The sequence below is a fragment of the Ictidomys tridecemlineatus genome, chromosome 1 (assembly GCF_052094955.1).
Source record: "Ictidomys tridecemlineatus isolate mIctTri1 chromosome 1, mIctTri1.hap1, whole genome shotgun sequence".
In the NCBI taxonomy this organism is placed as follows: domain Eukaryota; kingdom Metazoa; phylum Chordata; class Mammalia; order Rodentia; family Sciuridae; genus Ictidomys; species Ictidomys tridecemlineatus.
In genome coordinates, this window is record NC_135477.1 from 70,566,885 (window position 1) to 70,592,345 (window position 25,461).

The 25,461-nt window shown below is 38.8% G+C and overlaps 2 protein-coding genes across 2 annotated transcripts in view; one reads left to right on the plus strand and one right to left on the minus strand.

Moving 5' to 3' along the window:
* Positions 1 to 311: 311 nt before the first annotated feature.
* Positions 312 to 20,689, plus strand: Lipm (lipase family member M). The gene is made up of 9 exons (XM_013364693.4): positions 312 to 1,015; positions 6,317 to 6,434; positions 9,544 to 9,742; positions 10,594 to 10,703; positions 14,071 to 14,207; positions 14,353 to 14,499; positions 15,693 to 15,764; positions 16,621 to 16,692; positions 19,234 to 20,689. Exons 1-9 carry the CDS (start codon positions 869 to 871, stop codon positions 19,501 to 19,503), a joined length of 1,272 nt encoding a protein of 423 aa, XP_013220147.3. The 5' UTR covers positions 312 to 868; the 3' UTR covers positions 19,504 to 20,689.
* Positions 20,690 to 22,119: 1,430 nt separating this feature from the next.
* Ankrd22 (ankyrin repeat domain 22) overlaps positions 22,120 to 25,461 on the minus strand; it is a 34,690-nt gene continuing 31,348 nt past the window's right edge. The window contains exons 4-6 of the mRNA XM_005339185.4: positions 25,246 to 25,323; positions 22,996 to 23,094; positions 22,120 to 22,728 (exon numbers count right to left, since the gene is read on the minus strand). Coding sequence (XP_005339242.1) covers positions 22,651 to 22,728; positions 22,996 to 23,094; positions 25,246 to 25,323 — 255 coding nt within the window. The 3' untranslated portion in view covers positions 22,120 to 22,650. The remainder of the gene's footprint in view (positions 22,729 to 22,995; positions 23,095 to 25,245; positions 25,324 to 25,461) is intronic.

A 25,461-nucleotide genomic window follows, 5' to 3' on the forward strand; every position in this document is an offset into this window, starting at 1 on the left:
ACAAATCTCCTTTCCTAGCTGCTCAATCATTAATTGGTCCAGGAATTGCTCATATTGCCTTACAGTCAGTTGCACTGGGACTTCAGTTCATGGAAATAACTAGGTTGTAACTCACCATTTCATTTATTGCAGATGATTTCATTACTAGGTATCAATCTCTCGGCAATTAGCTAGTGATTGCAAGCCAAATTGAAAATTTTATATCTATTTAATTGAACTAGACAAGAATGGACTAAAACATAGATTTGTTTGTTTTCTTCCACTCAATCTTCTCACTCATCATTAAAATTTAGAAAATGCTTTGTGATTTTTGACATTTTAAGTAAAAGTATTTCTCACTACATTTATTCTTCAACAAAGGACAGTAATCATTGAAGCTGCAGAATGTGACTACAGAAACTTGCAATGTTCTCTGCAGGCTCCAGATCTTGCTACATGTCAAAGAAAAATATAAACTGGGTTGTGGGGAGGTGTTCCTTACGGTCCTTATTACCCAGTGATGAAGAACAGGGATTTTATGGGCAGTATCATGTGCATAAAACTCATTACCCAGTGATGAAGAACAGGGATTTTACGGGCTGTATCACGTGCATGAAACTCCGGGTTGCATCAAAGCAAATTCTACACACCTAGAAGTTGAAGGATTGGTGATTATAAGTTGTGTGAGGGAGGAGCGGGAGGAGTCAAATGGTGTTGGGACATCCTAGGCAGTTCCAGTCTACTCTGTCCTGTGAACTAAGTTGTTCAATTCACTTGAGCATTTGGAGAAGGAATTGCACCTGGGAAATATATAAAAGGGTTTGGAAATCTGTAGATCCCTCTTGTGACTTCAGATGTAGTTGTTTAAAATAAATGCAGATGTTGGACCATGTCAGAAATCTTGTCAAGAGTGTGGATTGTTTCACACAGAGTGGAGATGTGGCTTCTCATTCTGGTGGCGTATTTGTTCCAAAGAAATGTGAATTCAGGACATATGCCTACTATAGCTGTGGACCCAGAAGCATTCATGAATGTTGTAAGTTGGGGTTTTTCATAATGTTTTGGGGAAGTGGAGTGACCCATGTGTTCATGTATCATCTGTGTGATATCTGCATTGTGTATTATATATTTATATCTGGTGGCGATTCATGCTAGCAGGGCACAGTGGTAAAATAGGTAATTGGGCTGGACAGAAGGCTACACTGGGTGTCAGTAGACCTGGGGCTTCACCAATTCAGTAATCTTGGGTGAACAGCTTCCTTCCTTTGGGCTACACATAATTTATCTTTTCTTTTAACTCTTAGGTTCATTCTATGAGCAAGAAGTAACTGAGGTGTTGGGGGCCCATCTCAGACCCCTGGTTGCCCACACCCATTTTGTCTGTGCTTTTATTCTTTTTCCACTTTCTCCCACAACATAAGGTATCAGCCCTGACTTCTTGCTACCGGCCACCTACTTCTAGTAGCATCTGGTACCATTCTAATCTACGCTTTTCACCCTGCTCTGGACTGCTAACTCTGTTGATGACAATAAAAGGATCCTGTGAGTTCTGGAGAAGGCCTCCTATGAATGAAAGGCATGAATAATGACACACCTCTTTATATCTCCCAGGGAATTTTTTTTGTAGCTTACTTTCAAATTCCAACCCTTATCCCATAGCAGACATTGTGTTAAAAGTGACAAAGATATTATTTTATTTCGTCTTTACTGCCCTATGCAGTAGATAACATCATGACCATTTTCAAATCAAGAAACTGAGATTGAAGAAGTTAAGCAAGTTAAACAAGGCCCCACACTGGTACATGGCAGAGCTACAATTTAAATTCAGGCCCGCCTAAACTTTACAAAGCCTATAATTATAACCACGGTGTGTGCAATAAACAATAAACCCTCCTAGGTGAGGAGGAGGAGGAGGGGCTACCCCGAGATGAGTGAGATGATTGTGTGCAATGTCCACAACAAGAACTCATCTAATTCCTCCCAGAAAGAAGAAACTTAGCATATGTTTTTGTAGGTTTGAGACTCTTTTTTTTTATAAAAACCTATTTTTGTGAATCCTAAAACTGACAGGCAGTAGAAATATTTTGAGTGTGCTAACTATCAGGTTCCTTCTGACCATCCCAATGACTGACAGGTGGTTTGTCTAAATAGTAAATATATTAGTGTAAACCCTTGAGGAGTCATTTTTTGGCCCTGAGAGTTTCCTGTACAGATTCCTCTGTTTTATATGTGAAGGGAATTTCTTTGACTATCAACAAAGACAATCTTCCTAGCTCTACCCATACTACTGGGTCTTCAAGAAGGATTTCTTAAGAATAAAACCCTTTGAATTGTTCTCTGCCATTGAGCAGGAGGTTTTTATAATTATTGGTGTAAATTCATCAATAGAATAAAAATAGTTGAATCTGAATTGATTTTGACTCTGTATCCTGATAAATATGGGTTGTAGTCTATCCTATACTTTGGTATACAACTGGCTTCATTCATGTATATTTTTAGCAAGTGTTTATTGAGCACCTACTAGACACCTGATATGGTGCTATGCATTGAAGTCACAGAGAGATCTCAGAATATCAAAAGCCTTGACTTCATGGAGCTCACAACCCAGCAGGAAAGACTATCAGTTACTAATTAGGAGAATAATGAATTCAAAGAATAAAACATAAAACAGAAGGAACTAATCAGGAAGCTTAAGAAAGTTGCTAAAGTAGGGTTTCTCACCTGACATCGGAAGGATGAAGAGGACTTAGGTAAGAGGGTGGTGGCCGAGAGGTCAGCATGTGGGAGAGATGGAGCAGCTGGGAACATGCCATCTTCAAGGAGCTGAAGACAGGCTCTGGTGAGTTGGCTTTTAAACACTGAGATCTTTTGTTATTACAAAATAATATGTTTCATTATAGAAAATCTGAGAAAATGCAAAGGAGACCAATAATCACTAACAGACCCTGGACCCAGGACTACCCACTAACAACTGTGTCATAAATGCTCTTGTTTTCTTTAAAAGCTATGATTTTTTCTGCTATCTCAAGCAAGGAGGAAGAGTGCCATGTAATTTGACTGTTCTCTAAGCTTTTTTTCTACTTCATCTATGTCATGAGAATTTCCCAAAGAGTTTAAATAACCTTCTAAGCACATCATTTCAACTTCTCACATGAAGTTCCATTTGTCGGGGGAGGGTGTATATTTTTCTCAGGTTTTCAGGGGAGCAGACAGACTGTAAGGCCGAATTGATGTTCAGGTTGTTTTCTGAGGAGAACCCTTAGAGATGGGTGCAGTGGTGCACACCTGTAGTCCCAGCTACTTGGGAGCCTGGGGCAAGAGGAGCACTGGAGTACATGAGTTCAAGACCAGTCTCAGAAATAGAGTGAAACCCTGTCCTGTCTCAAACACACACACACACACACACACACACACACACACACACACACACACGGGGGGGGGGAGAGAGAGAGAGAGGGAGGGAGGGAGGGCGCGTGCCTTGGGGTCAACAGCTATGGAAAGGAGTAGCAGGAATGGGTAGAGTGTGCATTATGATTTGGACTCCAAAATAGCCTCAACAAACCCTCTGGGGAGCTTGAGAACTAGAATCATCTGGACTGAGATGCCCATTCTTTGTACTCCAAACAAATCAATCTTTGAATGTGGCAGGAAGGGATGTGCCTTTGAAAAAAAGTGATTCTCTACAGTTGAGGCCATCCCTTAAGAGGGTGACAGACAAGGCTCTCTGCTGACAACAGCAGATAGGACAAGTGCTTCAAGGAAGGGGGATCTGGGAAGAGCTGCTCAGCATCCACCAGAATGTTCATTTAACCAATGTCCCAGTATAATATTTTATTTCTATAAATAATGCTGGCATAAACATCCTTATCATTATGCTTTAATATATATTTCTGATTTTTTTTTTCCTTAAGTTAAATTTTGGAGAATGGACAATGGGATTCAAAGTTAAATGTCAAATACAGTTCTAATTTGTGAATTTACAATTAAATTAAAAAGTTAAATATTTAGAGTTTAAAAATACGTACATATATTGATGAACTACCCTCAAAAATGGTTATGCAAACTGGCAAGTTGAGAAGCAGTATCCCATCCTTCAGACTAGGTTGGGCCTGTATTTTTATACCCACAAATTTACGTTCTAGGCTGGGGATGTGGCTCAAGCGGTAGAGCGCTTGCCTGGCATGCGCAGGGCTCTGGGTTCGATCCTCAACACCACATAAAAATAAAATAAAGATATTGTGTCCACCTAAAACTAAAAGATAAATATTAAAAAGTATGTTCTACTACTGTCATGCATCTGTTGACTATCTGTAAACAGTGTTCACTGAGGCTGGGATGTCCACGCCCACAATGCCTACTTCCTCAGTTCCCTTGAATAACTTCTTTTCAATCCTCAATGCCCAGCTCAAATCCTTCCTCCACAGGGCCTTGCCTGACTAGCCCTGCTCATGAGGCTCTCCTCGCTCACGATTCCCTTACTTTCTCCTTCACTCACATCTCTCAACCCTCATTGAAAAATAACCTCTAAATAAACACTTGTCACCGTTCTCTTTTCTGATGTTTTACATATTTATTTTATCTCCCTAAGTAGTCTCCAATAGTGACCCTTGAATGTTAGTTCCCAGACCAGCAGAATCAGCATTACCTGGGAAGGTATGCCATTGAGGCCAGATACAATGGCCCACACCTGGACACCAGCTGCTTAAGATCCTGGAGGATTGAAAGTTCAAAGCCAGCTTCAGCAACTTAGTGAGGCCCTAAGTAACTTAAGGAGACACTATCTCAAAAAATAAAAAGGGCCGGGATGTGGATGTTAAGAGCCCATAGGTTTAGTTCCCGGTACCAAAAAAAAAAAAAAAAAAGAAAGAAAGAAAGAAAAAAAAGAAATGTCATTGGATACTGACTCTATTAGAAACTTTGAGAGTGGAGTCCAGCAATTTATGATTTAATGCTAAGTAATTTATGATTTAAGCTAAGTAATTCTGATGCATGCTGAAAATTTTAAAAGAAGTATGAAATGGTGCTACACACACACACACACACACACACACACACACTACATTCCATAAGATATGGTTAAGTTTTAATTACAGTAGCAGCCAATATCAATTGAGGACATACTACCAAATGCCAGGCATTTGGTAATTAGTGATATATATTTATTATCTTTTTACAGCACTGTTATGCAGTATGAACCAACAAATGAAAACAATTTAATCAAATTTCCCAAGATCATATGGTCATTTTTTGTATTAGTGTTAGAGTCAGGATTAAATCTTGAACAGTAGGACCAGAGGGTTTTCCTCTTGATAACCATGCTCTATTCTACGTCAGGCATTTGGCACTTGGCTTCGCTTCTCTTGCTCATTTTAAAGCATCCTTGAAAAAAATAGTTCTCTGCTTCTCTGGATGATGACAGTGAGCAAGAACAGTGAGGATGCTTAGGTGATCTCTGCAGCTTCCCATTTTACAAAGAGGTTTCTACACATAACCAGTGCATGGAGTAGGGACTTTTAACCAGGAGCCCATATATAGGCAACAAGGATCTGAAACCCCTGAAATTATATGCAAATACATTTTTGTGTGTCCGTGTGTATATCATTAAAGCCTTGAATTCATAAGGGCTCTTTAATCTAAACTTGTGAAGAATCGCTGCTCTTGAGTATGTCGTTTTAGAACTGGAAAGAACCTTAGGGAAGGCATGGCCCAGGGATTCTCATAAATTGTTCTGGAATAAGTCCCTGCTGGCTGTATTAGAATCACCTGATTTCTAACTTGAAGTAGAACCAAGAATCTGTATGCTTAGATGCCCTGGATGATTCTGATGCATATTCGGTTTTTGGAATCAGTGTTCTCATCCAGTGCTTCTCAAACAATAAAATGCATTAGAATTCCTTTAAAAGATTGTTAAAACAAAAATGACTGGGCCCTCTTAGAGTTCCCAATTCAGTATGTTTGGTTGGAATGTGATAATCTGCATTTCTAACAAGTACCCAAGTAATGCTGATGCTTTGGGCCCACTCTTGAGAACCATCACTTCAGTCCAGGTTCCATATTAGAAATAAAGAAAGTGAGGGAGAAAGTAGCTCAGGGTAGAGCACTCTCCTAGCTTGGCTGAGATCCTGGAGTCAACCCCCAGCATCATAAAAAATGAGGACTGGAGAGAGTTGGCTGTTTTTTTGTTTTGTTTTGTTTTTTTGAGGTACATGGTTTGGGAAAATCAAGGGCTTTTTTTATCTATGTCTTTCAGCATCCAAGAATCAACGCTTTCTTTTGAATCCTTGCGAGTACAGCCATATAGAGCTGAATTCAGAAATAAATTGTGCTTTTTCCATAGAGCGAAATCATCCTCCATAAAGGCTACCCTTGTGAGGAATATGAAGTTGCAACTGAAGATGGGTATATCCTTTCCATTAACAGAATTCCTCAAGGCCTACTATCATTTAAGAAGAAAGGTATGGTTTGCCCAGTGTCACCCCAACACAGCAGCTTCCTTGTAGCTGCGACTTCCTTGTGATTTCTGTTTATAGAAGTCAGGATTCTTAGTGCAGCCAGGGATCCATCAGTCAGGTCAAAGGATGGTGTTAGTTTCCCCAGAATCTCCATCACCACCACCCTATCCCACCCAACACCCATCAGTTATTTCAAATATAAACATACAGTGTTTGCTTTTAAAAAAAAACACCTATAGACTGAGTTGGGGGTTAGTGCAGTGGTCGAGCATGTGCTTAGCAAGTATGAGCCCTAGGTTTGAGCCCAGCACCAACAAACAAACAAAATCCAAAACAAGATAAACCGCCTTCAATAAAAATCCATTTCTTCACCTCTTCTAGCACTTAACTCTTTTCCCAAAGTCCTCCTGTATAAATGTTCTAGAATATTCAATGATGATCCCTTCAGTAGACCTCCCCAACCCATACCAGTGAAGAATGGAAACTCTACCACGCTCACCACCTCACATTTATACACTGTATTCCCCATGCAAAGAGCACTTTAAATATTTAAAATGTCTCCTCGTTTTTCTTCCTTTTTTTTTTTATTGTTGGTTCTTTTTAGTTATATATGACAGTAGAATCCATTTTGGTATATTATAAAAGCATGGAGTATGTATAATTCTAATTAAGATCTCAATCTTATGTTTATACACAATAGTGGGATTCATTGTGGTGTATTCATAAATATACATAGGAAAATTATGTCAGATTCATTCCACTGTCCTTTCTTTTCCTATCTCCCCTCCCTTCCCTTCATTCCCCTTTGTCTAATCCACTGAATTTCTGTTCTTCCCCTCACCCGCTTATTGTGGGTTAGCATCTATGTATCATATAAAACATCTGACCTTTGGTTTTTTGAGATTGGCTTATTTTACTTAGCCTGATAGTCTTCAGATCTACCCATTACTGGCAAATGTCACAATTTCATTTTTATTTATGGCTAAATAATATTCCACTGTGTACATATGCCAGAATTTCTTTATCCTCTCATCTATTGAAAGGCAAGTAGGTTGGCTCCATAGCTTAGCAATTCTGAACTGCGTCACTGCAGTATGCAGATTTTAAGTCCTTTGGATATACACCAAAGAGTGGAATATCTAGGTCAGATGGTGGTTCCTTTCCTAGTTTTTTGATTGCCTCAGTTTTCACTAAGGACTTTTAAAGAACCAAGCTGTGTATGTACATTTTAAATTTTTGATACATCTGTATAGTTTGTATCATTTCATTTTTTTAATTTGTGAGATGCTCAACTAATACTGGCTTTTAAAAAATTCATCTTCATTACTAATTAAAATATTCCCATCTCCTATTTTATTTGGCTCTCTTTGTTTTACTGCTTTAGCTCGTTATTTACAGTGGCACCTCCATTATCTGTCACATATACAGGTAATATCATTTCTGTTTTTTAAATATATTTTTAAGATTTTTTCAGTTGTAGATGGACACAGTGCCTTTATTTTATTTATTTATTTTTATGTGGTGCTGAGGATCAAACCCAGTGCCTCATACATGCGAGGCAAGCACTCTACCACTGACCTACAACCCCAGTCTAGATAATATCATTTCTTACATTCTTCTTATATACCAGGTACAATAGTAAATGCTTTACTATCATTTAAGGTTCACCATAACCCTAAGAAACTGCCAGTCACAGAGGTTATGTCACTCCCAGAAAGTCTGTGCTAGCACTTGCTAGAATGTTGCACTCAGATCCATATCTGTTTGCCAGAGTAGCCCTTGTTTTAACTAGAATCAGAAAATACTTGGAAACACTGTTGGCCTTCAGAATAAATAAGCTTCAGGGTTTTGTTCCAATTTTTACTCATGTTATTTTTTGAAAATCAACTCCTTTTTTACACTAGAGACCCAGTTGTACTTTATGTATGTCCAACATGTTTCCACCTCAGTGCCTTTGAACTTAAGTTCTCACTTGGACCATCAGATGTCTATGCAGCTTGCCCAGGCCCTTCTTCCCTGACCTGACTTCTCAAAACAGCAACCCCTTGCCATCTGGTCACAGCTGGCCCCTTACCCGGCTCACTTTTCCTTCCAGCATTTAATATTCTCTGATATGGCAGATCATTGCTTGTTAGTGTATCATCTGTCTCTCCCCTACCAGAGGGTAAGCTCAGTGGGAATAGGGACTTCATCTATCTTGTTCCAAGGCAGTAAGACTATTGAGCACATTGTAGGTGCTAATAAATATCTTTTAAAAGGATGAATGGATTCTGTATAAAAGAAAAAAAAATGAATTGCCTAGAAACATGGAGAAACCTTTCACGAAGCCCCACAGATCCTGAAAGGTGAGCAAGGCATGCCACTTTATAAAGCAATTAGCAACTACTAAGCATGGGGTTCAGCCTGCAGCCCTGTTTGTGGATCAAGTTTGCTTTCTCATACCCTGCTGACTTACACAGTTCACTCATGCTGAGCAGCTTGGGGTTCAAGGGAGCAGCTTCTAGTCCAATTGGAGGAACAATCCCCCCCAGTGGCTGATATTGTTCCTGTAGATCCTGTTTGCCTCTTCTGGGCTATTCTTAATTTATTATATGTTTATTATATGGATATCATTTCTTACTATAACTTTATTGTGATGCTCAAATTCTCCTTCAAGCTGGCTTGAGAGTCCTTTTGACCTGAAGGACCCTTAAACAATATCTATGTGTAGTATACTCTCTACTGGGGCACTTCTAACATTTTCTGAGGAGCACAGACAACTCCAGTCATAATAAATAAATAAAAACAACAATGGAAACTGAATTTTATTCTTTTTTGGGTTTTTCTTTGGGGGAGGGGTAGCCAGGCATCATGCCATCTGTTCCTTGTGCTTGATCATATTTAATATTAAAAAGAAGCATTTTACTGATGATGAGAAAATTGGGACACAAAAGTATTTAGCAATGGGCCAAGACAATCAAGCTATCAAGCAGCTGAGTCAGGATTCTGTCTGTATCTGCTCATAACCTTTCATAATTTTTTGGTTTGTCTGACCTGGAAGCCCTTGCACATTAGGCAATAACAAGAAGAGCAGAGAGCACTTCACACATGTGGAATTTTCTCTTGACTGCAGGTTCCAGGCCAGTGGTGCTCCTGCAGCACGGCCTGCTTGGAGATGCCAGCAACTGGATTTCCAACCTGCCCAACAACAGCCTGGGCTTCATTCTGGCCGATGCTGGTTTTGATGTGTGGATGGGGAACAGCAGGGGAAACACCTGGTCTCGGAAACACAAGACCCTCTCCATAGAGCAAGATGAGTTCTGGGCTTTCAGGTACATGGAGGAAGGTAGATATGGATGTCTTGGGGAGAACTGGGTAAAAAAATTATAGCTTCTAGTTTCCGGAGAATTCATTTTGGTTGTGTCATCAGTATCCTCATATGATAATCCTGAATTTTCTTAATTCACTAGTAATTCTTTGGGGGAAGATGGAGAATATTGGGTCCCTACATAGAAAGTTGGGTCTAGCTAATGGAGAGAAAATGCTCATTGGTGTCAGGTGATGGAGGCTGGAATGAGAGAAGTGTAGACCCATTTCCTTGCAGATGGGTATCCTGAGACTGACTTCCATGAATGATAACAAGGGGAGTGGCCCCCAAAAGGAGAAGAGACCAGGTGGCATATAAAGGAGGGGGGGACTGTTATACCTTGGGGGCCATCGATTTGATTAACATCTCTCATGGCCTAACAAATAGTTACTGTTTTTACCTAAATTATACATTGATATTCAACCTTCTCTTTATACATTTCATCAAAGAGTTCCTGCCATGTCTTTAATATGTTTCCTATAAAGGAATCTGTATGACCTGCTGCTGTTCTGCTAACTGTGTAAGAGGACCCCTCCATTAGGAGGTGGATCGTGTGCTCAAATAAATATTCACTGATGACCATTGTTCTATGATAACATCTAGAGAACGCAGAGAGGTTCACTGACAGCCTGTGACCCCAGTGACACCCATGGATGGCAAGTTTGAAGCAAGTCCATCTGAGTCATGGGAGAGGAATAGTGATGAGCTATCAGGGCTGACCAGTCAAGACCTTATTTGCAAATCCTGGGAGGGGGTAGTAATTCTGTCTGTATCTGATCATAATTTTTCATATAACTTTGTCTTTTCCCCTTGTAGTTATGATGAGATGGCTAGGTTTGACCTTCCTGCAGTGATAAACTTTATTTTGCAGAAAACGGGCCAGAAAAAGATCTATTATGTCGGCTATTCACAGGGCACCACCATAGGTAGGTTCAAAGTCCATCAGGTTTGTATGCTCAGAAGAGACATGAGCCTTTGGCCCAAGCTGTGCCTGGAATCACTCCCTCCTTCTTCTTTCTGATTGGATGGTTTTCTCTTTAAAACTGAGCTGAGAGGAACAGGAATTGAATTGAGGGAGGGATGCAGTATGGTTGAAAGACCAAGGGCTTTGAAATCAGAGAGATGTGGATTAAAATATTGTCTTTGCCAACCCATACCTAAATATCCTTCAGCAGATTCTCTAACTCCTCTGGCCCCGGTTTCCTCATCTACAAAATGGGGATAATAACTCCCTCTTAGCAGTGTTAGAACTGTGGAACTACTTGATATGATGATGTATGTAAAATCAGTGTCTACTCTCCTTTTGCTTTGGATGATTTTGTGAAAGACTTAATAGGTGGCCCATAGGATCCAGAACACTTACCTGGGGAGACGGAGATTGTGGTCATCTTAGCTCCTTATCAGATCAAAGTCAATAGGTGAAGTGTGATAGGCTTAGATTAGGAGGCAGAAATATTTCAGGAGGCATGGCATGTGACGTGAGGAGGCGGCGTTTCCAGAGAGAGATCTCTTTACTCTCATCCTGAGGCCAAACCCTAAGATATAGGCCAGGGTACACTTTTCGAAGGAGAAAAGTGAGCAGTCACTTACTGTAAGTAATACTCATTCTTTAACCAGGAAAGCTGTGTCCAGCCACCAGGATAAGGTTTATACTCATTATTATGGAAATATATGGTTTTGTAAACAATTTAATTTTGGGCCCCCTTTGGCATCTGTATTTTAATAACATCTTTATATCATGCAAGCCTTCATAATAATAATAGCCTTTTGCCAGACACAGTGGTGCATGCCTGTAATCCCAGTGGCTCAGAAGGCTAAGGCAGGAGGATTGCAAGTTCAAAGCCAGCCTCAGCACATGCTAGGCACTAGCAACTCAGTGAGACCCTGTCTCTAAATAAAATACAAAATAGGGCTGGGGATGTGGCTCAGTGGCCAAGTGCCCCTGAGTTCAATACCTGATACCCTCTAAAATAAATAAATAATTGCCTTTTGTGAACACTTACTAACTGCCACCCCTTACATACGCATCATTTTGCTTTGTTTCTGCACAAGAATATGTGGGAAATATTTGTAACCCTATTTTATGGATGAATAATTTGTAGCTCATTGAAAGAGCTTAAATAAGTGCTTATACAGTAGGTTCTAAGCCAGGGCCTATACCCATGTACTCAAAACTCATGCTAAATAATTACTGTACAGTGAGGTCCACAAGGGGAATAGGAATTGTATACACATTGCTAACTCCTATAAGAGTCTTTACTGCCACCTCCAGAGACATTCTTAATGTCAAATTATTCTAAAAACAAAAATAGATAACCTCTAGGATGATAGATTCATCGACATACTGAAAGCTTTATGAATGCAGGCCAATAGTGGGGGTACTTCAGCCAGCCTTTAGTTAACTCGAAGGTTGCTTATTGTTCCCTTGATGTGACAATATACCATGCCATCAGTCTGAAACCATGTTTCTGAGACCTCAGTGGTCTATTCTGTCACTTTGTCTGTGGATGCTGACTTGCCAGGTGATTTGCTTCTGCAGTCTTTCACAATGACCATTAAACATCATCAGCAAGCCATGAGTTCACCTTTGGCTCTTTATCTTCAAGCAATAATGGCCTCTTTACCTTCCTCTGAAATTACTCAGGTTTGGGCTCTATCCTCAAGCAAGTAAGGAAAATAAAGTAGTTTACATACTCGCTTTGAGAAGTTTCAAGGAAAAAGGAACCACAATTAAAAGAGGAAATCCAACATATATGTAAGGCAAACATTTGCTAAGAAAGCCTCTTCTGTATCAAATTATTTGGATCCCTGTTGTAAGTTGATTGGCTCTGGCAAATACATCCTAAGAAAGGAGCCTGAGAATCATGACAAACCTGGTTGGCAAAGACTAAAAAACATATGGTCAGAGCCTCTGGTCACTGACTTTTATTAAACAGAGAGCACATGTAGTTTACCACACAGGATTAACCTGACTCCAAAGGAGGGTAAGCGTAGCAGAATAATTCACTACTCATTCACTATTTTTATTTGATTCTCTCTTGTTTGTGTAAATCAAAATGCTGCTTTCAGCGTATGTTGAGGATGATGTGATTCACTGGGCTTCATACTACCAGGGTTCAATTTCACATGAAGGCAAGGTGTTGATGACAAGGCTAGGTAGGCTATTTTCAGAGGAAAGAAGGGGCAAGAAAGCATAAGGTTTTTCAAGTGGTAAACCATGGAGCTGATAATATGGAGAACTTGAACTTGCTTTGCATTCGGAGAGGTAGTGTGGGAGGGGTTATCTAGAGTTCTCAGATGTTGACATTGCTCAGGCTTAAGGTGGGGTGTAGTTTGTGTATTTCCACCCATTCCTGCTAATGGTGTAACTGAGAGAGCAGAAGGTAATAACATGTCACTTCTGTGCCTGCCTTTCTTAGTATGTGGCTGCCAAACCTAATCAGATGGAGGGAAAAGTGGAAAGAGCCTCTTCCTCATCCTCACCCACATTCCCGGAACTAGCCTGAAGTCATGTGATTCTAGTTTTTCTCTGCCCAGCATTCTCAACGATTCCTCAAACTGCAAATACCACGCTAGGCAGAGCATATGCAGGCTTTTTAAAAACAGACACATGGTATTTCAAATATAATGACAACATCCTGGCTTTAGGTAATTTCTCTTTTTTTCCATGGGCTCCATAAAGATCTTCCCTAAATTTTGAGGAATTTGTCTTTTTTCTACAGATATAGAAACTGAGTCACAGACTGATTTAATCAAGATCTTATGCCAAGTCTAAGGCATAAATAAGAACTGGAATCTGGTTCATTAGACAATTAAATGTCTATCAGACCATGCTACAGTTTGGGTTCCAGAAAAGTTAGGGATCAAGGAAAACCAACCCAAACCCTGAGACCCCTATGCTAATTGTTACAGAACATACCTCTTACAGAGCAAGGTAATTTCTTAAATTCTGTTTCTTTCACTATAAAGTTGATTTTTAATTTTTTTAAAAATAAGCTCAGTTCTGGAAATTAGGTGAGTAAAGTAAAGTGTCCAGCATGTAATTACCTCAACATGTATATTTTTTTCTCAAAGTCAAAATTTTTGTGTATTCAATAATTCAATGGAGAACTTATTGATTGAAAGAAAATATCATAGGAATACAGAGGAGTCTTTGCTCCTGCCAGAAGTTTATAATTTTATAGGAGAGTTAAGACACAATCACACTTAATTATTAAAATATTTTAACAAATATCCTTTTTACAGGTTCTAGGACATTCTGTGTCCATGATGACAAATATTTCTCTCTTACAGGCTTTATTGCATTTTCCACGATGCCAGAGCTGGCTCAGAAAATCAAAATGTATTTTGCTTTAGCACCCATAGCCACTGTTAAATATGCAAAGAGCCCTGGGACCAAATTTTTGTTGCTGCCAGATATGATGATCAGGGTAGGTGACACCTCAGATACTCCCTTGTGTATGGAGAAGAGTCTTTCAGCCAAGTTTTCGAAAATATAAACTTTTAAGTTATAGCCAATTTTTTTTTTTACTGCCCATACTTTAATGATTCCTATTTTACTTCATATTTTCACAGGGATTGTTTGGCAAAAAAGAATTTCTGTACCAGACCAGATTTTTCAGACAGTTTGTTATTTACCTTTGTGGCCAGGTGATCCTTGACCAAATCTGTAGCAATATCATACTACTTCTGGGAGGATTTAACACGAACAATATGAACATGGTAAGTAAGAGCCTAGTCTCCAAGCTTTGTCTTCCAAGTCTCCTAAGCAAAGCTGGGCATAACTAGTGTCACTCCTAGGATGTAAACTACTGCCAGTGAAGACAGTAAAGAGAAAAGATGCACACCCAGTTATCTTCAGTTTTCAAATCATTAGGAAATGCTACAAAGCTTCAGCAGGGGCAGAAGCAAGGTTGACCTTAGATTCCAGATGGAAGATTAGAACCTTGAAGTCAACAGAGGGAACCGCCATGCGTCATCCACCTCTTCTCTCCACTGGGGTCTTTTTGGTTTAAGTTCTGTGATGGGACATCTGGGAGTTTCAGCTTGGCTCAGGCAGAGCTATCAACTGGAGAGTGTCACAGGATGGGTTTCCTGCGGCAAATAGATTGGGTTGGAGATTTTTGTGTGGAATGATGTTGAGATCTGCTCTTGAGATAACACCCAAAGAAGGAAGGACACAAGATTTGGTGGGTGAAAATGTGAAGCATTGATGCAGTCTCAGGACAAGCCTCAATGGCTTCTACAAGGATTCGTGAAGATGGGGTGACCCTTCAGCCCTGTCCCAAGTTGGGAGGAAAGGACTGGTCTTTGTATTCTACATGTCGTTTAATGCAGACCACACTAGTAATGAGGGAGGCATTGGTCAGGCGTTTCTCAGAAGCCAGGGTGATCCCAATCAAGACAGTCAGTGGAGGAATGCCAGCAGCTGGAGGAACAGATCTTTAATTCCTGGACTTTATTGTTTTTCAGTTGATAATTTCACTTATAGCTACCATTTGATAGATATTCATTTTGTGTCAGCTGTTATTCCCTATAAGAAACCTATGCAAAAAATATTATCAGTATCCTCACTTTACAGATTAGTATACTGAGATTTAGTGAGTTAAATTACTTGCCCAAATTCAGCTAAAAATTAAGCAGCAGAGTTAGACCCCATTCCAGAGTCCTCATTCTAAATATCTCTAGTATTATTTTTTAAGTGAATAAGTCATTTCTAAGGAGAAACTATTCTCAGGTGAAAATTGTAGGTGCCTGAGAAGATATTTAGTAATATTTTATTGATGTGCATATGTACATTACTGTCTCATAGGTAATTACTAACAAGTTGATGGTGTTTCTATCTAGAGATTTGACCTTGACAAGGTGCACATCAGTTTTTCCATGTCTCACAAACCACTCATGCTGTGTTACAGAGTCGAGCAAATGTGTATGTCGCCCACACTCCTGCTGGGACATCTGTGCAAAATATTTTACACTGGAGCCAGGTGAGAATGTTGGATTTGTAGTCTTTCTAAGGGGTCTTGCACATTTTGTCTGGAATAGTCCAAGGATGCCCTTTTGACAGTTCTGGGGTTTGTGTTTATTCCATGATGATATGCAATCTGGTCACTGATGTTTCTATAGTGGACTTGATATAGATCAGGAGAATGAGAGGAAAGGACAGGAATGGTTTAAGGACATCTACAGAGGATCTTAAAAATAAGATGGCCTATGTGAGAAACTTCTCTGTCTCTATCCACTTCAAAGACGGGCCTGGAAGAAATTATGTTTCCACATTCCCCTTGTGGCTTCTCCAACAGCAGAGTCAAGTAGGAACAAAAATACTCAGGTGGGCCTAGGGGCCCAGAGAGATTTTCACAAAAGTCCGCTGCACTGTAAACTTCACCTATAATCTCAGAAGAAAAAGCTCTTTGTGTGTATGTCTGTGAGATGTGTGTGTGTAGAGAAATATTGCATGATCAAAATCAAAGAAAAATTCTAAACTGAATTAAGCTTTAGTCACTATCTCCCAGAATCACCACATTGCACAATTCCGGGGGGGGGGGGGAGCACTTTCCCATTGTAACCTCTAGAATTGTGTCAAATACCTACCCACATGGATTACACTGAGGGTGCACTTCCTGGAGTTGCTAATATGGTGGTCAGGTGTTTCTGCAGTCCGACTCTTTCCCTGAGAGATTTCGGTTCTTGCCTTTGCACTTTCTTAAAGATTATCCCAGAATGGAAGAGCAGCTCAAAGGATCTTGTTCTCTATTTCCCTTACAGTTTCAGATGTTACGGTAGCATATTTCCACCACCCCATCACCACATTTTAATATCTGGTGAATTTTTCTCTCCTAGGCAGTGAATTCTGGGGAACTCCGAGCATTTGACTGGGGGAGCGAGACCAAAAATCTGGAGAAAGGCAATCAGGTAAGAAAGACAGAGAGCATCTGCTATGCACATATCCTTTGGAAACGTGTGAGAGAGAAATTACAATGATAGGCACGTTCAGGGGTGGGAATAAAATACAAGAGTTCAAGAAGGAAATAAGAGTTTGTGTTTGACTCCATTTGAAAATGGAAAGAATTCACAGCTTAGCCAAGAGACCTCTTGGCTTCTAGAATGGAACAGAAATAATTTTTGCTAAGGCTTCCTTGTGAGCAAGACACAGGGCCTCTCTGGAACAAGATGAGGGAGATTTAGTCTAGGGATGAGTATTGTCTAGGAGGGAGAGTAGAACAATCCTTTTCTGATCAAAACAAGCAGACTAATGGGGTTGGGAATATGAGGTTGTTGCATGACACAATAAAAAGAATGGCAATTGAGGATTCCTGTGTTAGTCTTGCCTCTGCTGTATAAGCTTGTGTGATAGTAGGTAAGCTGCTTTGATTCATCAGGACTCACTTAGCTTTAAAATAAAAAATAACTAAGCTGGGTGTGGTGGTGCACACCTGGAATCCCAGTAGCTTGGAGGCTGAGTCAAGAGGATTGCAAATTCAAAGCCAACCTCAGAAACTTAGTGAGGCCCTAAGCAACTTAGTGAGACCCTGTCTCTAAATAAAATATAAAAAGAGTTGGTTATGTGGCTCAGTGGTTAAGCAACCCTGGGTTCAATCCCTGGCATCAAATATATATTTTTTTAAATTATTGGATTAAGAAATTCTTAAGAATTATTCCTGATTACACTTTTAAGGAATTTGTGACTTGTAAGTTACAAATATGAAAAAGAATATTAGTAACCCAGCAAATATGTAGCCAGTGCTATGGAATAAATAAAAAACAGAAGTATGAGGATCAGAATTGGATAAGGAGGCTATTTTGATCCTAAAACTTTCACTGAGGATTATTGGTTAGCATGGGTATGAATGTAAATAAATATTGATCATACAAACAAAATGAGGGAGAATAGTGGACACAGCCTCATCTTCCTCTGAGAAGCTCACATCCTACTTAACATCCATTCTGTACATCCATGTAGACAAAAAATGCTAGGAAACTGAACAGATCAGTTATCCCTGGATAGCAAACTCTCAATCAGCTATCAACTACTTCTTTTTAGATCCTTCTTTACTTGTTACCTAAAAAAAAAATGTCTTTAAAGAAAGAGTTACTGTTCTGAGATAGTTTTAATTTGTCAACACTTAGTGGACTGAGTCCTAGAGGAAGAGATTCATGCAGACTAGACACCAGAAAATGGTAGTAGAAGGGAAAGGAAATAAAACACATAGAACGGGCTCATAGAATCAGGGTAACACGGACCTAGACAGGACATTTAGTTCAATCTCTTCCCATGTAAGATGAGAAAAAAATATGACTGACTCCATAGAATATTCCAACCTTTTATATCTAAATTAGTCTATGATTCCAAATTCTTAAGGAACCACGAAGACAAAGAAGGATATCTAAATTTGGAGCTGGGATACCATGGTAAATTTTGTGATAAGAAATGAGCCAATTCTATGGAAAATTCCGGATGCCAGTTAATCTCAAGGTCTCAGACTGCCAAGCATATTTACTAGCTCAGCTTGAAAATCCCAGGAAATAGGAAGATTATAACCCTTCTTTGGATAATTTGAGCAGAATATGGAATTGGGGTTAGACCAGGCATTTAACTTGACCTGATCAAATTACCTGAGTGCCAGAGGCCAATTTGTGATTTCCCTAAGTGTTTGGAGGTGCAGTCAAGCTGGGCCTGTGCCATGGGATGCTTGGGATCATTTAGTTTCTGTGAGGATCCAGAGGCCTTCCCAGTAGGACTTCTTGCCTTTCTATGTAGAATATTTTTAATTCTTGCCTGCTGAAGCATCTGTGAAATTATCTTTAAACACTAATAGGGACATTATTTTAAAATGTAATTTATCTGTAATATAATTACTAGGAAATCATTAAACGTTATTCAATGTCTAATCCATAAGGTGTAGGGGATGGTGATGTTGCTCAGTGATAGAATGTGTGCAGGGCGTACACCAGGTCCTGAGAAAAAAATATGACTGACTCCATAGAATATTCCAACCTTTTATATCTAAATGAGTCTATGACTCCAAATTCTTAAGGAACCACCCTCAGCACCACAATCACCCCACAAACTGAAGGTAATGTTTTCTCACTTGATCTTGTAATTATCCCCATTTCATAGATGAAGAAACAGGTTTAATGACATTAGGTAATTTCACCTTAAAGTAAGGAGCTGGAACAAAATTTTTATTTGTTTGTTTGTTTGTTTGTTTGTTTATGTACTGGGGCGTGGACCCAGGCCCTTGTGCCTACTAGGCAAGTGCTCTACCACTGAACTACCTCCCCAGCTAGAAACTCTTACTGGACTTCTGATAGCTCTAAAGCCCATGCATCTTTCACCACAATACATGCCATGTTTATTGTCATATTGTTTATTTGAAATATAAGTTATGAGCTTGGAAGTTCAAATACTTCAAGTTAAAACTATTTCAAGTTAAAACTCTTCTTCCTCTCTAGCCAACACCTGTGAAATATAAAGTTCGAGATATGACAGTCCCGACAGCAATGTGGACAGGAGGTCAGGACTGGCTTTCAAATCCAGAAGATGTGAAGACACTGCTCTCTGAAGTGACCAACCTCATCTACCACAAGAACATTCCTGAATGGGCTCATGTGGATTTCATTTGGGGGTTGGATGCTCCTCACCGTATGTACAATGAGATCATACATCTGATGAAGCAGGAGGAGACCAACCTTTCCCAGGGAACCTGCAAGGTCAAACTGTAAAGCCTCTGAAACTGACAAGTTTTGGGGACAATCTTATAAGGTTAGGGCCAGGAGTAGAGAATTTTAAGGGGAATTTCCAGAAAAAGTAGAAGAGAAGGCAGAGATACAGTGTACATTCTTTGACATTTTTGCATTTGGCACTAAAACCATTTCTTAATTTTTTTTTCTGATTAGTTAAACTAAACTAACTTGGTAAATTCAGGTTTTCTGTGCTATTAGGTTTTCTACCATCTTGAAGAGTAGGTTGTTCCTGACAACCAAAAAGTATCTCTATATTCCTTACGTCATTCAGGGAAACCTCCTTATAACATTTGTTTTTTTTCTGTAAGTCATATTTTTGAAGCAGTAAAGTAAAATGACAAATTGGGACAGACATTGAGGTCACAAATCTCTGAATTATTGTTAACTTTGACAAAATAAGATGACATTTGCAGTTTGTTACTATAGACAGAGTACTACCTAAAAAAGCCAGAATGCTTTAACAACAACAAAAAAAATCAAGGTACAGTGTAATTAACATATATTAAACATCCTCAGAATAGGGCCATACTTTATAGTTATATCTTAAAGAGGATAATTAGATAATTCTGGAGGATATTTATGAGTTTTCCAATAAATGCATAATGCTCGTGTATAGCACATATGTGTATATCAGCCCCTCAATTCTAGTTTATGCCTGTTTGAGGGTTTATACACTGTTGCTAGGATACCTACTGGCCCAATTTTCTACCTTCAATAATTAAGAAAGGAAGAAAATGTTTTACTGTCATGCGCATAATGAAATAAATTGTTCAGTATCTTATATTTTGATCATGAGAAAGTCACTGTTAGTCTCTCCAACTCATTCTAATGTAGATTTGTTTCTTTAGAAAACTGTTCAATTTTCACAGTTTCAAAGAGTGCTGTTTTGAAAAATTTCTCCTCTGAAACCTATCAAAAATATACTGTGTACGTCAGTGGTATACTGTTGAAAGTACATTGGTGTGTGATGAAGGTATAATTTTTAAAATGTACTGCTGTGTGAAATTTACATTTTTTTCATCCCCAGGCTCACCTGGTAACTTCGTTCAATGCTAAAGAATCTTGAATAATTTATGTAAACACACTTAAATTCTTCATAATCATGTCTACACTACTACTTCCCTCAGGGCCTGTACATACTTCAATAAATATTTCTTGCATTTGATTTTTTATTATACCTTTGTTCTGTTCAAGGATAATAAATCTTTCATCCTTAGACTAACTTGTTACCATATAGTATGGTTTAGTCCATGTCTACAGCTAGACCTAAGTGTCGAGAGCCATCTGTGAACTGTGCATGAACTAAAGTGATGTGGAAGCCATTAGGCAGGAAAACCTGGAATCAGGAACTCCCAGAGGCAACCCTGCTGGTTTGAGAATGTTTGGTTCATGTTGCTTCCTATCCAGCTCCATCACAAGTTCAGCACAGCCTTGGAGATGGGGTGACCCACTGGAACCACACAGCCTCTTGAAAATGGGTGTAGCTTGACAAAGTGCCAATCAACCTGTTTATTGCAAGACCCCTGACACACTGAGAAGCAAGACTCCTCCTGCTGAAATCTTACCCCTGCCTCTGATGTACTCCCCCTTTAATAAAGAATAGGGACCATTTTTTGTTCAGTTCCAGCTCCTATCAGGACTGGAAGACCTATCAGGTGCCCCAATCTACCTAATTTCTGGCTCTGGCTCTATTTCTTACTAATTATTTCAGACTTTCTAGTTCTCAGGAGCAGGAAGCTACCCTGGCAGGGTGCTAGTTGCCCCATAATACCTAAGTCAGACATATTTTAAAAGTGTATTTATTTCTACTCTGTCTTATTCACAAAGGAAATAAAATAGATATTTGATATTCATAGTATCTCACTTAAAAATACAATCCAGATACCACCTCATTATGTTTTTCTATTTTTTGTGAAAAATTTCTTCATCTGCATAAGTTCCATCAACATTTAAAATTTTATCAATAAAATGAGCCAAACTGGAGCTGAGGGTGCAGCAGTGGGCATTGGGTTCAATTCCCAGCACGATGAAAATATAAAATAAATAAAACTGCCAGGTGCAGTGGTGCATACCTATAATCCCAGCAGTTCTGGAGACTGAGGCAGGAGGATCTCAGTTTCAAAGCTAGTCCCAGCAAAAGCGAGGTACTAAGCAACTCAGTGAGACTCTGTATCTAAATAAAATACAAAATAGGGCTGGGGATGTGGCTCATGGTCAAGTCCTCCTGGGTCCATTCCCCAATACCGAATGAATGAATGAATGAATAAATAAATAAATACTAATGAGCTTAGTAATCAACTTACATTTACATAAGGATTTTATTTTATTTTTAGTTTATTTTTTTGGTACTAGGGATCAAAACCAGGTCTTCATGCATGCTAAGCATACACTTTTCCACTGAACTCCCCTTGCCCCAGAAAGATATTTCTGAACATTTTGAGAGTTCCACGTACTATTTAAACAAAGATAATTTTTGTTTGTAAACTGAAACCAAAATGTCTAGTGGTATGCTGGTAAACCAGTACTGGAGGGCAGGGAGGAAGAAGCTCTGCTTTGTAGCATTTGCTAATCTGAGGTATAAACACACCCACCACAGACAACGAAGAGGTGTTTTTATTGAAGTTGTTTTGATCCAAGGAATGTTTACACTGGACTCTCTAAACTGCTCCGCCACACACACATTTACACAGTTCTATACAAATGTACATACTTTGATTCTTCCTCTTGGTAGTTAAAGGAACCTGAGAGGAACAATTTGTCTCCTAGTGCATGAGATAGACAGGATAGACTCTTCACAAGCCTGACACGACTGGGAGGAGAGGACTCTACCTCAAATAACACTGATGATCTTCCTCAGGAGAAACTGAGTTTGAAATATCAGTTTTGGGCAAAATTGGAGACACCAACAACTTTAATGTTTTCCCTAGAAGAATGGTGGCCATGGTATACTCTGCTGAGTAAAAAATATTATAAATGAAAGGCTCTTCAGAAACATTAACTATGGCAGCCATCCTTGTCCCATTAAGTCAAGGTACCCAGGTGGAATGGCACAGACCAGTAGTCCAAGATGGAGACAGAACGCAGTCCTTTAACTTTGTTGGTATCTCTATCTCTGAGGTCACAGGATTATAATGCTTTCCTTAGCATGAATTCAATCTGGGAAAATTTTAATCTCTGTGCAATATCCAGTGAGCTCTCACCATTCTGAGGAGAAAAAGAAACTTCAGTTATTTATTTCCAATAGAATAAAATGTCAATGCAAATGTAAACAGATTAGACTGAGCCTCAGGCTTGGCAAGGCCTTTAAAGGTCGTTCAATTTTAAAAGGAGTGGCTTAGCTTCTTTCTTCCTTAGAATGGTTAATTTTAGCATTATTCACATGAAAGGAGGTTGATTTCCTTCAACACAAGACCTGGATTAGAAGATTATGCTGCTAGGGGGAACTTCAGACTCAGGTTTGCAGATCCTTACCTTGTCCTTTATCATGGGGTTTGCACCGGCTTCCAGGAGCAGTGGGATGAGAGTCTGGTTTTTCATTTTGCAGGCATAATGTAATGCAGTGCAGCCATACTGAAACACAAAGGGCCAACATCACAGCCCATCAGCCAGGCTTTCCACAAACTTCAGCACCTGTTTCTTTAGCAACTATTCACATTTGGTAATGTACGACTAAGCAGAACAGCTTGCAAACCATCTTGTACTGAAAAGTTTTTCTCCTCTCCCTCCAGATGTACATGAGTATCCTATATGCCATCAATATCTTCCCTCCTCATTTTCCATTACAAATTATAGAATGTAACTATGATAACATATAAGATATATTTATAATAATATATGATGCTTAATTATACCAACATTTCTTTGTGGAATTTCATATACCTGGGCAAGCACTACCCTGATAATTTTACCATCTTTTCCCTTAGAGAGTTTCCCCATGGACCTTTTTGTAAATACTATCCTTTATGGTTTTCAATCAAAATCCTCAGTAAGAAGAAGGTAGCTGCTCATATCACTACAGAATATGTATAAGATCCTAGGAGTCTGATGTAGAAGTCCACACTTAGTTTGCTATAGTTCATATTTTGTACTATAAATTAGCTGTCATACTCTGTTGGTACCAATTTAAAACACTAACCACAAGTTAAAAATATTTTATAATGGGGGAATTTGTGTTCAAAATTTGTCTTTCAAAAAGTAGCCAAGAAACCATAGTTTTGGTAAGGGAAAACAATATCCTCAACTGTTAAAACCAATAGAATTAATTCTGGACCTTATTCCCTGGAAATTCTTCTAAGATTATAGGAAATTATGTTACAATCATTTATTTTTATCAAGTGATGGCATGATGAACGGAAGAAGGACTCTGGAATTTTCCATGTGAAATAAAGTGAGTCTAATTAGCTAAAAATATAAAATACTGCCTTAGGACTAGGAATATGCTTCAGCAATAGAGTGCTTGCTACCATGCAGAAAGCCCTGGATTCAATCCCCAGCACCACAAAAACAAACAAACAAAATAAAACCTAGATTTTTTTGAGTTAGAACTTGGATCACATGTTTGGTGGAAGAAGATGGTGCCTATGTGCATGCACATGATACATGTGTGCTTAGGAATATAATATCGTTGTCTAGAGATAGATAAAGACATAAATAACTAGAAAAATATCTGGAGAGAAATTTTGACCACAGGCACAAATTTTAAATCTTTTGCATTCAAATGAAAAGATCAACAAAAACCTTCAAAAACCTCCAACGTAACCTTTAATAATCTCCTATTTTAATAAATTTCAAAGCTGTTTAGGAGAATAGGATGCATAATACTAGTCTACACAAATTAATTTTTAAAATTCTATTTGAAATAAAAGACATAGATTACATCAACTTATTGTCCTGTGCTCTCTCATGCAAGCTTGCACTCTCTTTCCCACACAAAAATTATTTCCATTTAAGCCTTCTTCAAATTTAACAAAAACTAAAATAATGCAAAGAATTAATAGAAACAGGGATAAAGACATATTTTTTCTCATAGAACAATGGTAATACACAGACTGTCAAAAATAGAACACTAGTTTTCTGTAATCAAATTTCAACTTGCTTTTCTTAATATAACACTAAAAACCTAAAATTTTATCCAATTAATTTAAGCAAATAAAACACCATACAAAAAATGTTTGATCCACTATTAGCATTTTAAGGGAGGAAAGTGAGTACAGAGGTGCAAGGATAAAAAGTCAAAACAAAACCTTACACATCCTTATGGGAAGAAGTCAGCGGATGCTGCTAGAGACAAATGTTATTGCAGCTCATAACATCACTTGGATTTTCGTTGATCTTTGCCCTTCTTGAACTTTAATTTATAAAAGAGTCCTCTCTTAAAGGCTCTTGGCTGAAGAAGCAGCTGTTAACAAGCAGTGAGCACTTACTAGGTAATAAATTTATAATTGGCCACCCACTAAGTAAAAAGTGGCAGGCCTATTCACACAGTGGCATTCTGACTCCCGCTTAAGCACTGAGGATGCTGGTGTTATCAAAGTCTTCCTTATCTTTATTTCTTACCAATGTCAAAACCAGTTCTTTTAAAGATGTTCTGCAATCAATAAAGATTCTGCACTCATGAGTTTAGTGGAAGAATATAAATAACCTCAAAGTTGCATGACTGGCAGTGAGTAAAAAGAAAACTAAATGAACATTATTTTGGAATGGCTAAAAATATAAACTTACACAGTCTTTAGCATCAACTTGGACGCCAGCATTAAGGAGCATTCGCACAAGAGCCTCATTCTGCTTTGTCTTCGATACCTGTTGTAACAGTAAGTGCAAGAGAAGTGGTTTGACAAACATTTTCTTCATCTTGTGTCTGAGACTATTGTAATCAATTGGCTTCATCTGAATCTCAACACTCCTAAACATCTCTCATCTTAAAATCCTTGAAGACAT